This window comes from Xyrauchen texanus, chromosome 30, assembly GCF_025860055.1.
Source record: "Xyrauchen texanus isolate HMW12.3.18 chromosome 30, RBS_HiC_50CHRs, whole genome shotgun sequence".
Lineage (NCBI taxonomy): Eukaryota > Metazoa > Chordata > Actinopteri > Cypriniformes > Catostomidae > Xyrauchen > Xyrauchen texanus.
The window spans coordinates 40,482,696-40,496,390 of NC_068305.1; the positions used below are offsets into that span (position 1 = coordinate 40,482,696).

Sequence of the window (13,695 nt, forward strand, 5' to 3'; positions counted from 1 at the left end):
GGGGGCATCGCTGTCATTTAAGTTGTTGAGCGTGGGGGCATCGCTGTCATTTAAGTTGTTGACCGTGGGGGCATCGCTGTCATTTAAGTTGTTGATGCGTGGGGGCATCGCTGTCATTTAAGTTGTTGTGCGTGGGGGGCATCGCTGTCATGTAAGTTGTGGTGCGTGGGGGCATCGCTGTCATTTAAGTTGTTGAGCGTGGGGGCATCGCTGTCATTTAAGTTGTTGACCGTGGGGGGCATCACTGTCATTTAAGTTGTTGATCGTGGGGGCATCGCTGTCATTTAAGTTGTGGTGCGTGGGGGCATCGCTGTCATTTAAGTTGTTGACCGTGGGGGGCATCGCTGTCATTTAAGTTGTTGACCGTGGGGGCATCACTGTCATTTAAGTTGTGGTGCGTGGGGGGCATCGCTGTCATTTAAGTTGTTGACCGTGGGGGGCATCGCTGTCATTTAAGTTGTTGTGCGTGGGGGCATCGCTGTCATTTAAGTTGTTGACCGTGGGGGCATCGCTGTCATTTAAGTTGTGGTGCGTGGGGGGCATCGCTGTCATTTAAGTTGTTGTGCGTGGGGGCATCGCTGTCATTTAAGTTGTTGAGCGTGGGGGGCATCGCTGTCATTTAAGTTGTTGTGCGTGGGGGGCATCGCTGTCATTTAAGTTGTTGACCGTGGGGGCATCGCTGTCATTTAAGTTGTTGTGCGTGGGGGGCATCGCTGTCATTTAAGTTGTTGTGCGTGGGGGCATCGCTGTCATTTAAGTTGTTGACCGTGGGGGCATCGCTGTCATTTAAGTTGTTGAGCGTGGGGGGCATCGCTGTCATTTAAGTTGTTGACCGTGGGGGCATCGCTGTCATTTAAGTTGTGGTGCGTGGGGGCATCGCTGTCATTTAAGTTGTTGACCGTGGGGGCATCGCTGTCATGTAAGTTGTTGAGCGTGGGGGCATCGCTGTCATTTAAGTTGTTGACCGTGGGGGGCATCGCTGTCATTTAAGTTGTTGACCGTGGGGGCATCGCTGTCATTTAAGTTGTTGTGCGTGGGGGCATCGCTGTCATTTAAGTTGTTGTGCATGGGGGCATCGCTGTCATTTAAGTTGTTGTGCGTGGGGGGCATCGCTGTCATTTAAGTTGTTGTGCGTGGGGGCATCGCTGTCATTTAAGTTGTTGTGCGTGGGGGCATCGCTGTCATTTAAGTTGTTGTGCGTGGGGGCATCGCTGTCATTTAAGTTGTTGTGCGTGGGGGCATCGCTGTCATTTAAGTTGTTGTGCGTGGGGGCATCGCTGTCATTTAAGTTGTTGTGCGTGGGGGCATCGCTGTCATTTAAGTTGTTGTGCGTGGGGGCATCGCTGTCATTTAAGTTGTTGTACGTGGGGGCATCGCTGTCATTTAAGTTGTTGATGCGTGGGGGCATCGCTGTCATTTAAGTTGTTGAGCGTGGGGGCCATCGCTGTCATTTAAGTTGTGGTGCATGGGGGCATCACTGTCATTTAAGTTGTTGAGCGTGGGGGGCATCGCTGTCATTTAAGTTGTTGAGCGTGGGGGCATCACTGTCATTTAAGTTGTTGAGCGTGGGGGGCATCGCTGTCATTTAAGTTGTTGAGCGTGGGGGGCATCGCTGTCATTTAAGTTGTTGAGCGTGGGCGGGCATCGCTGTCATTTAAGTTGTTGAGCGTGGGGGCATCACTGTCATTTAAGTTGTTGAGCGTGGGGGCATCGCTGTCATTTAAGTTGTGGTGCATGGGGGGCATCGCTGTCATTTAAGTTGTTGAGCGTGGGGGGCATCACTGTCATTTAAGTTGTTGAGCGTGGGGGGCATCGCTGTCATTTAAGTTGTGGTGCATGGGGGCATCGCTGTCATTTAAGTTGTGGTGCATGGGGGGCATCACTGTCATTTAAGTTGTTGAGCGTGGGGGCATCGCTGTCATTTAAGTTGTTGAGCGTGGGGGGCATCGCTGTCATTTAAGTTGTTGAGCGTGGGGGCATCGCTGTCATTTAAGTTGTGGTGCATGGGGGCATCACTGTCATTTAAGTTGTTGAGCGTGGGGGGCATCGCTGTCATTTAAGTTGTGGTGCATGGGGGGCATCGCTGTCATTTAAGTTGTGGTGCGTGGGGGCATCACTGTCATTTAAGTTGTTGAGCGTGGGGGCATCACTGTCATTTAAGTTGTTGAGCGTGGGGGCATCGCTGTCATTTAAGTTGTGGTGCATGGGGGGCATCGCTGTCATTTAAGTTGTGGTGCATGGGGGCATCGCTGTCATTTAAGTTGTTGAGCGTGGGGGGCATCGCTGTCATTTAAGTTGTTGAGCGTGGGGGGCATCGCTGTCATTTAAGTTGTTGAGCGTGGGGGCATCGCTGTCATTTAAGTTGTGGTGCATGGGGGGCATCGCTGTCATTTAAGTTGTTGAGCGTGGGGGGCATCGCTGTCATTTAAGTTGTGGTGCATGGGGGGCATCGCTGTCATTTAAGTTGTGGTGCGTGGGGGGCATCGCTGTCATTTAAGTTGTTGACCGTGGGGGGCATCGCTGTCATTTAAGTTGTTGACCGTGGGGGGCATCGCTGTCATTTAAATTGTGGTGCATGGGGGTCATCGCTGTCATTTAAGTTGTGGATGCGTGGGGGCATCGCTGTCATGTAAGTTGTTGAGCGTGGGGGGCATCGCTGTCATTTAAGTTGTTGAGCGTGGGGGGCATCGCTGTCATTTAAGTTGTGGTGCATGGGGGGCATCGCTGTCATTTAAGTTGTTGAGCGTGGGGGGCATCGCTGTCATTTAAGTTGTTGAGCGTGGGGGGCATCGCTGTCATTTAAGTTGTGGTGCATGGGGGCATCACTGTCATTTAAGTTGTTGAGCGTGGGGGCATCGCTGTCATTTAAGTTGTGGTGCATGGGGGGCATCGCTGTCATTTAAGTTGTGGTGCGTGGGGGCATCACTGTCATTTAAGTTGTTGAGCGTGGGGGCATCACTGTCATTTAAGTTGTTGAGCGTGGGGGGCATCGCTGTCATTTAAGTTGTGGTGCATGGGGGCATCGCTGTCATTTAAGTTGTGGTGCATGGGGGGCATCGCTGTCATTTAAGTTGTTGAGCGTGGGGGCATCGCTGTCATTTAAGTTGTTGAGCGTGGGGGCATCGCTGTCATTTAAGTTGTTGAGCGTGGGGGCATCGCTGTCATTTAAGTTGTGGTGCATGGGGGGCATCGCTGTCATTTAAGTTGTGGTGCATGGGGGCATCGCTGTCATTTAAGTTGTGGTGCATGGGGGGCATCGCTGTCATTTAAGTTGTGGTGCGTGGGGGCATCGCTGTCATTTAAGTTGTGGTGCGTGGGGGCATCGCTGTCATTTAAGTTGTTGACCGTGGGGGCATCGCTGTCATTTAAGTTGTTGACCGTGGGGGCATCGCTGTCATTTAAATTGTGGTGCATGGGGGTCATCGCTGTCATTTAAGTTGTGGTGCGTGGGGGGCATCGCTGTCATGTAAGTTGTTGAGCGTGGGGGCATCGCTGTCATTTAAGTTGTTGAGCGTGGGGGCATCGCTGTCATTTAAGTTGTGGTGCATGGGGGGCATCGCTGTCATTTAAGTTGTTGAGCGTGGGGGGCATCGCTGTCATTTAAGTTGTTGAGCGTGGGGGGCATCGCTGTCATTTAAGTTGTGGTGCATGGGGGCATCACTGTCATTTAAGTTGTTGAGCGTGGGGGCATCGCTGTCATTTAAGTTGTGGTGCATGGGGGGCATCGCTGTCATTTAAGTTGTGGTGCGTGGGGGGCATCACTGTCATTTAAGTTGTTGAGCGTGGGGGCATCACTGTCATTTAAGTTGTTGAGCGTGGGGGGCATCGCTGTCATTTAAGTTGTGGTGCATGGGGGCATCGCTGTCATTTAAGTTGTGGTGCATGGGGGGCATCGCTGTCATTTAAGTTGTTGAGCGTGGGGGCATCGCTGTCATTTAAGTTGTTGAGCGTGGGGGCATCGCTGTCATTTAAGTTGTTGAGCGTGGGGGCATCGCTGTCATTTAAGTTGTGGTGCATGGGGGGCATCGCTGTCATTTAAGTTGTTGAGCGTGGGGGCATCGCTGTCATTTAAGTTGTGGTGCATGGGGGCATCGCTGTCATTTAAGTTGTGGTGCGTGGGGGGCATCGCTGTCATTTAAGTTGTTGACCGTGGGGGCATCGCTGTCATTTAAGTTGTTGACCGTGGGGGCATCGCTGTCATTTAAATTGTGGTGCATGGGGGTCATCGCTGTCATTTAAGTTGTGGTGCGTGGGGGCATCGCTGTCATGTAAGTTGTTGAGCGTGGGGGCATCGCTGTCATTTAAGTTGTTGAGCGTGGGGGCATCGCTGTCATTTAAGTTGTTGAGCGTGGGGGCATCACTGTCATTTAAGTTGTTGAGCGTGGGGGGCATCACTGCCATTTAAGTTGTTGAGCGTGGGGGGCATCGCTGTCATTTAAGTTGTTGTGCGTGGGGGCATCGCTGTCATTTAAGTTGTTGAGCGTGGGGGCATCGCTGTCATTTAAGTTGTTGAGCGTGGGGGCATCACTGTCATTTAAGTTGTTGACCGTGGGGGCATCGCTGTCATTTAAGTTGTTGTGTGTGGGGGCATCGCTGTCATTTAAGTTGTTGTGCGTGGGGGCATCGCTGTCATTTAAGTTGTGGTGCATGGGGGCATCGCTGTCATTTAAGTTGTTGAGCGTGGGGGCATCGCTGTCATTTAAGTTGTTGAGCGTGGGGGGCATCACTGTCATTTAAGTTGTTGAGCGTGGGGGCATCGCTGTCATTTAAGTTGTTGAGCGTGGGGGCATCGCTGTCATTTAAGTTGTTGAGCGTGGGGGCATCACTGTCATTTAAGTTGTTGAGCGTGGGGGGCATCGCTGTCATTTAAGTTGTGGTGCATGGGGGCATCGCTGTCATTTAAGTTGTTGAGCGTGGGGGGCATCACTGTCATTTAAGTTGTTGAGCGTGGGGGCATCGCTGTCATTTAAGTTGTGGTGCATGGGGGCATCGCTGTCATTTAAGTTGTGGTGCGTGGGGGCATCACTGTCATTTAAGTTGTTGAGCGTGGGGGCATCACTGTCATTTAAGTTGTTTAGCGTGGGGGCATCGCTGTCATTTAAGTTGTGGTGCATGGGGGCATCGCTGTCATTTAAGTTGTGGTGCATGGGGGGCATCGCTGTCATTTAAGTTGTTGAGCGTGGGGGCATCGCTGTCATTTAAGTTGTTGAGCGTGGGGGCATCGCTGTCATTTAAGTTGTTGAGCGTGGGGGATCGCTGTCATTTAAGTTGTGGTGCATGGGGGCATCGCTGTCATTTAAGTTGTTGAGCGTGGGGGCATCGCTGTCATTTAAGTTGTGGTGCATGGGGGGCATCGCTGTCATTTAAGTTGTGGTGCGTGGGGGGCATCGCTGTCATTTAAGTTGTTGACCGTGGGGGCATCGCTGTCATTTAAGTTGTTGACCGTGGGGGCATCGCTGTCATTTAAATTGTGGTGCATGAGGGTCATCGCTGTCATTTAAGTTGTGGTGCGTGGGGGGCATCGCTGTCATGTAAGTTGTTGAGCGTGGGGGCATCGCTGTCATTTAAGTTGTTGAGCGTGGGGGCATCACTGTCATTTAAGTTGTTGAGCGTGGGGGCATCACTGTCATTTAAGTTGTTGAGCGTGGGGGGCATCGCTGTCATTTAAGTTGTTGTGCATGGGGGGCATCGCTGTCATTTAAGTTGTTGAGCGTGGGGGGGCATCGCTGTCATTTAAGTTGTTGAGCGTGGGGGGGCATCGCTGTCATTTAAGTTGTTGACCGTGGGGGGGCATCGCTGTCATTTAAGTTGTTGAGCGTGGGGGGGCATCGCTGTCATTTAAGTTGTTGAGCTAGTTGACAGGGGGGCACTGGCCCCCCTAGAACCATCCCTGACTCACAGTGATTGAAGGTGTTCCCTTGGGATCAAACCCATGACGTTGGTGTTGATGGCACTAGTTAAGCTACAGGAATTTCTTATATATATATATATATATAACCATAATCATAATGTATAAGTATTTACCTTATGCAAGTGTGTTTATAAATAAATGTTTACTGAAGGAACGGAGTGTGCTTGTGTGAAGAAAATTATATAAAATATGCATCAACATTTAATCAACCATATTATTTTTTTAATACATTGTTTATCCCTAAATGTATTTACAAATCAAATTCTACCTTCCAGAGCAATGTTTATGTACAAAGTCCTTTATCCACAGAAGAGCTCAATAATATAAGGACACTTTACGGTCACATGCTGAAGTCGCTGCATTCATGCACGTCACACATGAAGCATTTGGGCTTCAGTTCTACGGTGACTGAATATTCAAACAATGAAACAATGTTGTGCGAGACTTTAAAAACACTGTGATTTCCCATTTCCACATATATGTTCTGAAAACAAACAATATGAGCTCACGATCAGCAGCAAAACTAGAAGAGTGAATCTCACAAAACCTGTCAAGAACACGTCCAGCTCACGTTTCACCACAATATCAAAATAAAGGTTTTTTATTGCATAAAGGTTAATGAAGCCATTTTGGACCATTAAAGTGTGTTGCATTGTTACATTATTTTCAGGACAATTTTAAATTCACAAAAACTAACATTGAAATTGTGCTTAATTGTCATGAAAATAATGTCACAATGGAAGAATGTAACGATCCTAAAATAGGCTTCATTTTCTTAATGCAAAATATAATTTCTGGGGTAAAATATTTGATATGATTACTGGGATTATTATTCTGCATGTGCACTTGAAGTTGAGGATGATTCGTCAGAACAATCCAAACAAACAGAACCAAAGAAAACACCTCCATAACACAAATGAACATCACAAAACTGCCGTCAGAGACGAGTGAATCTCACGAAAACATCAGAGACGTCTCACTTTAAGGAATATTCCGGGTTCAATACAAGTTGAGTTTAATCGACAGCGTTTGTATCATAATGTTGATTACCACAAAGTTCATTCAGACTCGTTTTCTTTAAAAAAACAAATAAAAGCACAAATGTGTGTTCCAGTGAGACACTTACAATGGAAGTCAATGGGGCGATTCTTTGGAGGGTTTAAAGGCGGAAATGTGACGCTTATAATTTTATAAAAACACTTACATTAATTCTTCTGTTAAAACTCGGTAAGTGATTTTATGACAGTAAAATCATGTTAACACACATATTATTTACATCTTGTGTCTATACTTTTGAAACAGTGAGTATTTTAATGTTTACAGATTAAACCAAGTGACTCCCATTGACTCCCATTGTAAAGGAAATATTTTTTGTTGTTGCCATGAATGCTGTCGATTGAGCTCAACTTCTAATAAACCCGGAATATTCCTTTAAAAGAAAACATTCCATTTTAGAACCATTAAGATTTTTTTTTGTTTGCATTGTGACATTATTGTCATGACAATTTGAGCCATTTTTACCGCCAAATTCTAATTTCTGTCATGTGAAAAAAAATTACATATTTAAATTTAATATATTCTTACAACTCGGGAGTATTTTGCTGGTATTTATATTTGGTATATGTGTATCCTGATTTAAATAAAACAACCGATTTTTTATCCAACAGTGAAAATACTGTAATAAAAAGTAAAGCATCCAGAAACATTCAAATGTAAGGGGAAAATATACTTAATTATGATATATATATATATATATATATATAAACTTAATGCTCCTAAAAATCTAATTTATTTAGATTTTCATTTTGAGGTGAAATATAATCCAGACATGTTTTCGTGAGATTTACTCAATTATAATAAAAAACAATCCCTTTTCATTCTTCGCCTGGCAGCTGCAGTTGCCCGGGCAGATGGAGGGCACTCTGTGTGTCCGTGACCCGGTAGGGCTGAGCTGAATTCAGATAAATTCAGGTACAGTCTCAGTGTCCCTGCACATCGGCGGCACCTGGTGGCTGTCCGGCCGTGGCGTTGAGGTACTGCCAGCTGAGAGCCGCCAACAGCATCACGGCCGACACGTAGACCGGAGAGAAATGATGCGCTCGGGACGACAGCGTGGCAGGAGACAGACTCTTCTCACGGATCAGACTCAAGATACAAAGCGTCTTTTCACGGGACGGATCTGTGATGGAAACTTTCTGCAGGATCTGTAGGGGGAGAATGAGGATTAGGGTGGTAAATAGATTATTTACGCTACTGAGAGTATGGAGGACGTTAAACACTGATCTAAGCTTATATTTAGTACACTTAAAATGCATGACTGATTAGATTTTCCACAGTCTTTAAAAACTCTTTGAGCCTTTCGATTAAACAGGTTGTATATTTGCTACGGGGTCATTCTGTGTCAACTCAACCAGAGGTCCCCTGCTCAAAAATACAGGTGAAAGAAAAACATAAATGATTATGAAACCCAAAATATCAATTACTTTAATCAGTAACACCAAATCTAGACTAATGTTGGAGAAGAAACATGAGCTTCATACCACATTACCCACATATAGTTTTCAAATTTGCACATGGAGCCACATTGAGAGCCCCGTATCTCTGGGATTTAACAATATAGAGCCTTAAAAATGAAGATACAAAAAGGAAAGTTTATTCTGAACCAGCATCTAAAAGCACATTAAGATATCTCAAAGGCTTCTGGAGTTATAGGCACTCAAACTTTGGAAAAACAACCCAAAAAAGTGCTTCCCCCCATATTTGGACTCACACCATTGGCGTATAATACAACAAGAGGTGCTGAAGTCACCTGATTTGAGAAATAGACCTCACAATCTCTGTGTACAAATACAATCATGATGCTGACACCTTCCTAAGGTGATTTGTTTGACCTGTAGTTTTACTATAAAACCATAGGCGAAAATGGGCATTTTGATGGCAAATTGTAAATGTGCTATTATAGTGCCCCCTAGTGTTGGGTGGATGTGTGTATCTGCATGCCTTAGTACTGCAGGGCATTTGGAACCATCCCAAATATTTTGGCATCTTTATGGCAGAAAAAAAGAATAATGTGAAAATAAAATATATCAATTTTAGCGTATTTTGTGTGTGAACCACTACGATGCATTCACAATCCAAACTGTATATACTGTAGGTAATGCACTAACTGAAGAACCACATGAGTTGTTTATTCTTAATAACAGTGTATTTTTAGAACCAATTCAAAAATGGAGATTTTGTAAATACTGTTTTTATGTGAATAAGTCAAATTGGAAGGAAATTTGCACATGGAGCCACATTGAGAGCCCCGTATCTCTGGGATTTAACAATATAGGGCCTTAAAAATGAAGATACAAAAAGAAAAGTTTATTCTAAACCAGCATCTAAAAGCATATTAAGATATCTCAAAGGCTTCTAGAGTTATAGGCACTCAAACTTTGGAAAAACAACCCAAAAAAGTGTTTTTTCCCATTTTTGGACTCACACCATTGGCGTATAATACAACAACAGGTGCTGAAGTCACCTGATTTGAGAAATAGACTTCACAATCTCTGTGTACAAATAAAATCATGATGCTGACACCTTCCTAAGGTGATTTGTTTGACCTGTAGTTTTACTATAAAACCATAGGCGAAAATTGGCATTTTGATGGCAAATTGTAAATGTGCTATTATAGTGCCCCCTAGTGTTGGGTGGATGTGTGTATCTGCATGCCTTAGTAGTGCAGGGCATTTGGAACCATCCCAAAAAGTTTGTTAATAGTTTTCCACCCTGTCTCTGTCCTTCTGTGTCAAACTCAAATTTGACATATTGGCAGCGGCTCTTAAAACATGGCGCACATCGCCGTAAAAGCATCAAAATTATCAAAGATATCCATCTAGTGCATGTTTACAAAATACCAACAATTAAAAATAGCACATCATCTAGTGTAGACAAACATTTCAATCCAGATCCTGTGTTGACTTTGGATGAATATCTCATGGCCGGCCCATCTCTCTCCTCTTCACCTGTGACTGACTGAGCACAAGTGGGCGGGGCCAAGGGTGCAATGGTGAAAAATAGGTGTTGATGTCTTGCTGAAGAGGCAGTGATATGTGGATGTATTTGGTCCTTGTAAATGCTATTTTCTATTGATGTTTTCAGCTCCAGTATTCGAACATGCATGCAGAATATACAGAAACACACTCATGGCAGTGTTTTTAGTACACACCTCCTGACTGTACTGTGCGATTATACTCTGAACAGCGCTCATGTTTGTGGCCTGCATCATGAGGGTGACCGTCTGACCCTTACGGATCTTCACCATACCCTGGAACACGTGAGGGTTGTTGTAGCATGCTGAAAGAGTCGCTATTGCCATCACCTGGTAGGAGGAAGAACACAACAACAGTTCATCTGATTGGGAGGCTCTGTAGCACACAACTTTTCACCTACAGTCACCAAACTTTCAACCTCATACTCATAGGATCTGCCCAACGGGAAATCTGCCATTTTGCATTGTTTGAAATGTGCATGCTCTGGAATTTGAAATACTCCTCCTAGGGGATTTATGTGAGAGGCACCAAACGTGGGCAAAATCATTCCAAGACATTGAGGATGCTAAATTGCGAACAGATTTTTGATATTTCAAACGGTGTTGCCATGGCAAGGCAATACATTTATGGCGAAAATTTAAAAAGAGGAAGTGCTCATATATTTCGGCGTGCATGGAGCGATTTAAATCAAAATTTTGATTTATGTTTGGTTTTGGGGGATGATCACATGGATATGTCTATTGTGGGGCACGGTCATAGCGCCACCAACTGGCAGCAGGAAGTGTGGCACTTTTTTACAGACTTCGAAATAGCACTCTTATTTTTATCTGAACTGCTTATAACATGTTTATAATAATGTCAAGACAGTGCAGATTTAACATGATGAAGGGATTTTTAGTATATTAACTACTGTTGCCATGGCAACACAATAAACTATATTATTCCTTTTTATGTATATTTATATGTTTTGGAGGTAATTGGCATGCTTGAATTTTTGTGATATTTTGCACACACATCAGAATCGTCGAACATTAGGGCTGGGTGTGTAGAGGGGGCTCTGTAGTGCCAAATAGAAAATGGCCATGTTCAATGGACTCTGTAGCACATCCCTTTTCAGCTAGTCACCAAACTTTGTACGTACTGTATGTAGATCTCATCAAGCTGGACAACTTTCACACCACAGACATTTGCTCCGCCCAACAGGAAGTCGGCCATTTTGGATTGTTTGAAAATCGCATGCTCTGGATTTTGAAATACTCCTTATAGGGAATTCATCTGACTAGCACCAAACTTAGGCAACGTCATGCCAAAACATTGAAGAAAAATATATTTTGTGTCTCAAATGGTGTCTCCATGGCAACGCGATAAATTAACCAAAAAATGGGAAGAAAGAATTGTCTCATATCTTCTGCGTGCATCGTGCGATTTACATCAAAATGTACATGTATGTTTGGCCTTGAGGGCTGATCACGTTGATGTATCTACTCTGGGTCACGGTTATAGCGCCACCAACTGGCAGCAGGAAGTGTGGCCCTTACAACAGTCTTTGAAAAAAAATAATAATTTACATTTACACAAATAACTTCAAAATGTTTGATGCATTGTTTACTAAAGCCACCAGGAGGAAACGGGCTCACGGTGCAATCCAAGCTATTACAACTGAATTTTTTAGAAATTGCTTAATTGTGGAATTCCTGGTGAAAAACTACACTACCCACAATCCACCAATCAGAAAAGTGCACCAAAAGAGCTCGGCAGTGATCGAGTCACATATATATATACACATATACACTAAAAATATATATCTTTTTTATGACGTGAAATATGAGCTGGACATGTCTTCATGAGCTTCTTTGTTTTTAGTAGCAACATCCTTAATTATAAACTACACATGTATGTGTATTCTATGTTGCGCATGCTCCAGTGTGTAAGCGTGTAAATACGGCTTCATCCGTTGAGCGGTCTATCATACCTGCGGGACGGCGCAGAAATTGAAGACGCTCTGGTTGCGGAGGCGGGACAGATACGTGACGACATCAGGGACGTGACGGAGGGCGTCGGTCACCAGCAGGTTGAGACAGGAAAGGGCGGAGCTTAAATTCTGTGGCTGAGCAAAATCTTCCAGACGAGATGCAAACTGACTCCAGGCCTGCAGCACATAAACACAAAACATTTAATATCATCGTGGAATTAATACTTTAACAAGCGCAAGATTGTATAACAATCCAATGTTACTATAACAGTTAAGGGCGGCCGAGGAGGCGGCGGGAACTGGCTGAAGAGTAAACGTAATTTTTAATGATATAAAAGAACGTCATAAAACATAAGGACATAAGGATGTAGTGTGGCAGCGTGCGTCTCTCTCTCTCTCGAACTGGTGTCTCCACCCCCCCCTTATCTCGCTCTCCCGCCGATCAGCCGATTCAGCGCCATCAAATCTGATCCAAAAAAGCCAAATTTGATTTCCTGTATCTTATAATCGCGTAAATGCATTTTTCATTACCGTAAAGTGACGTCACTTATCTAACCCACATATCCGACTAATCAATAATGACATTTGTATCAATTACTATCTATATAAGAATATTTTTAGAAGAATATTTCAATTTTGTAGGTCCATAAAATAAAAGAACGGTGACCAGAACTTTGAAGCTCCAAAAAGCACATAAAGGCAGCATAAACTTAATTCGAAGGGTGGTGGTGTAGTGGGCTAAAGCACATAACTGGTAATCTGGTAATCAGGAGGTTGCTGGTTTGATCCCCACAGTCACCACCATTGTGTCCTTGAGCAAGGCACTTAACTCCAGGTTGCTCCGGGGGGATTGTCCCTGTAATAAGTGCTCTGTAAGTCACTTTGGATAAAAGCGTTTGCCAAATGCATACATGTAAATGTCATTCATATGACTCCAGTGGTTTAATCCATGTCTTCAGAAGTGTTATGATAGGTTTGGGTGAGAAAAAGATCAAAATGTAAGTCCCTTTTTACTATAAATTCTTCTCCTTTGCCAGTATGTGTCGATATCAAAGAATAATGCGAATCGGCAAAAACAAAAGAAGAAAGTGAAAGGAAAAATGGAGATTTACAGTCAAAAAGGACTTAAATATTGATCTGTTTCTCAACGACAAATATCATATCACTTCAGGAGACATGGATTAAACCACTGGAGTCTTATGAATGATTTCTATGCTGCCTTTATGTGCTTTTTGGAGCTTCAAAGTTCTGTTCACCATTCACTTGCATTGTATGGACCTTCATTTGTGTTCCGCAGAAGAAAACCAGCTTGATATCTAAATCCCTCAGTCGGGATAGTCTGCGGTAGACACCCAGACGGTAGTGTGTGCTTGTTTTTAAGTGGACGTTCTCGCTGTATGCACCTCCTGCGGCCAGAAGGCTCGTCCCTCCCGCTGGTCCTCCAGGTAATCTCTGATGATGTTGGTCTTCTGGAGAAACAGACCCATGGAGTTCGCCAGTTCTGTGTCCCGGCCCACCTCAGGATCTTCCAGCTGAGACGCTGAGAACAGACGGGACAGTCCGATCCCGACCAGACCCGCCACGTAATGACAGTACTGCAGGACAAATAAGTTTAAACCGTGTCATTAATCTGCTGACCGGATTTATAAACGCACTTACGACTAGACAGATGTTTACAACATTATATGCCACAAATATTGTGTTCAGAATGTCAGAAATGCTTTAAAACATCATTAAAAGCACTTCTGCACATCTCGGTTTGATGAATAACACACATG

General features: G+C 44.4%; 1 protein-coding gene across 3 annotated transcripts in view; it reads right to left on the reverse strand.

Moving 5' to 3' along the window:
- Positions 1 to 6,123: 6,123 nt before the first annotated feature.
- LOC127623609 (squalene synthase-like) overlaps positions 6,124 to 13,695 on the reverse strand; it is a 14,123-nt gene continuing 6,551 nt past the window's right edge. For all 3 annotated transcript variants that reach the window (XM_052098016.1, XM_052098015.1, XM_052098017.1), the window contains 4 exons: positions 13,321 to 13,512; positions 11,918 to 12,094; positions 10,122 to 10,274; positions 6,124 to 8,115 (listed from right to left, as the gene is read on the reverse strand). In XM_052098016.1, coding sequence (XP_051953976.1) covers positions 7,891 to 8,115; positions 10,122 to 10,274; positions 11,918 to 12,094; positions 13,321 to 13,512 — 747 coding nt within the window. In that variant the 3' untranslated portion in view covers positions 6,124 to 7,890. The remainder of the gene's footprint in view (positions 8,116 to 10,121; positions 10,275 to 11,917; positions 12,095 to 13,320; positions 13,513 to 13,695) is intronic.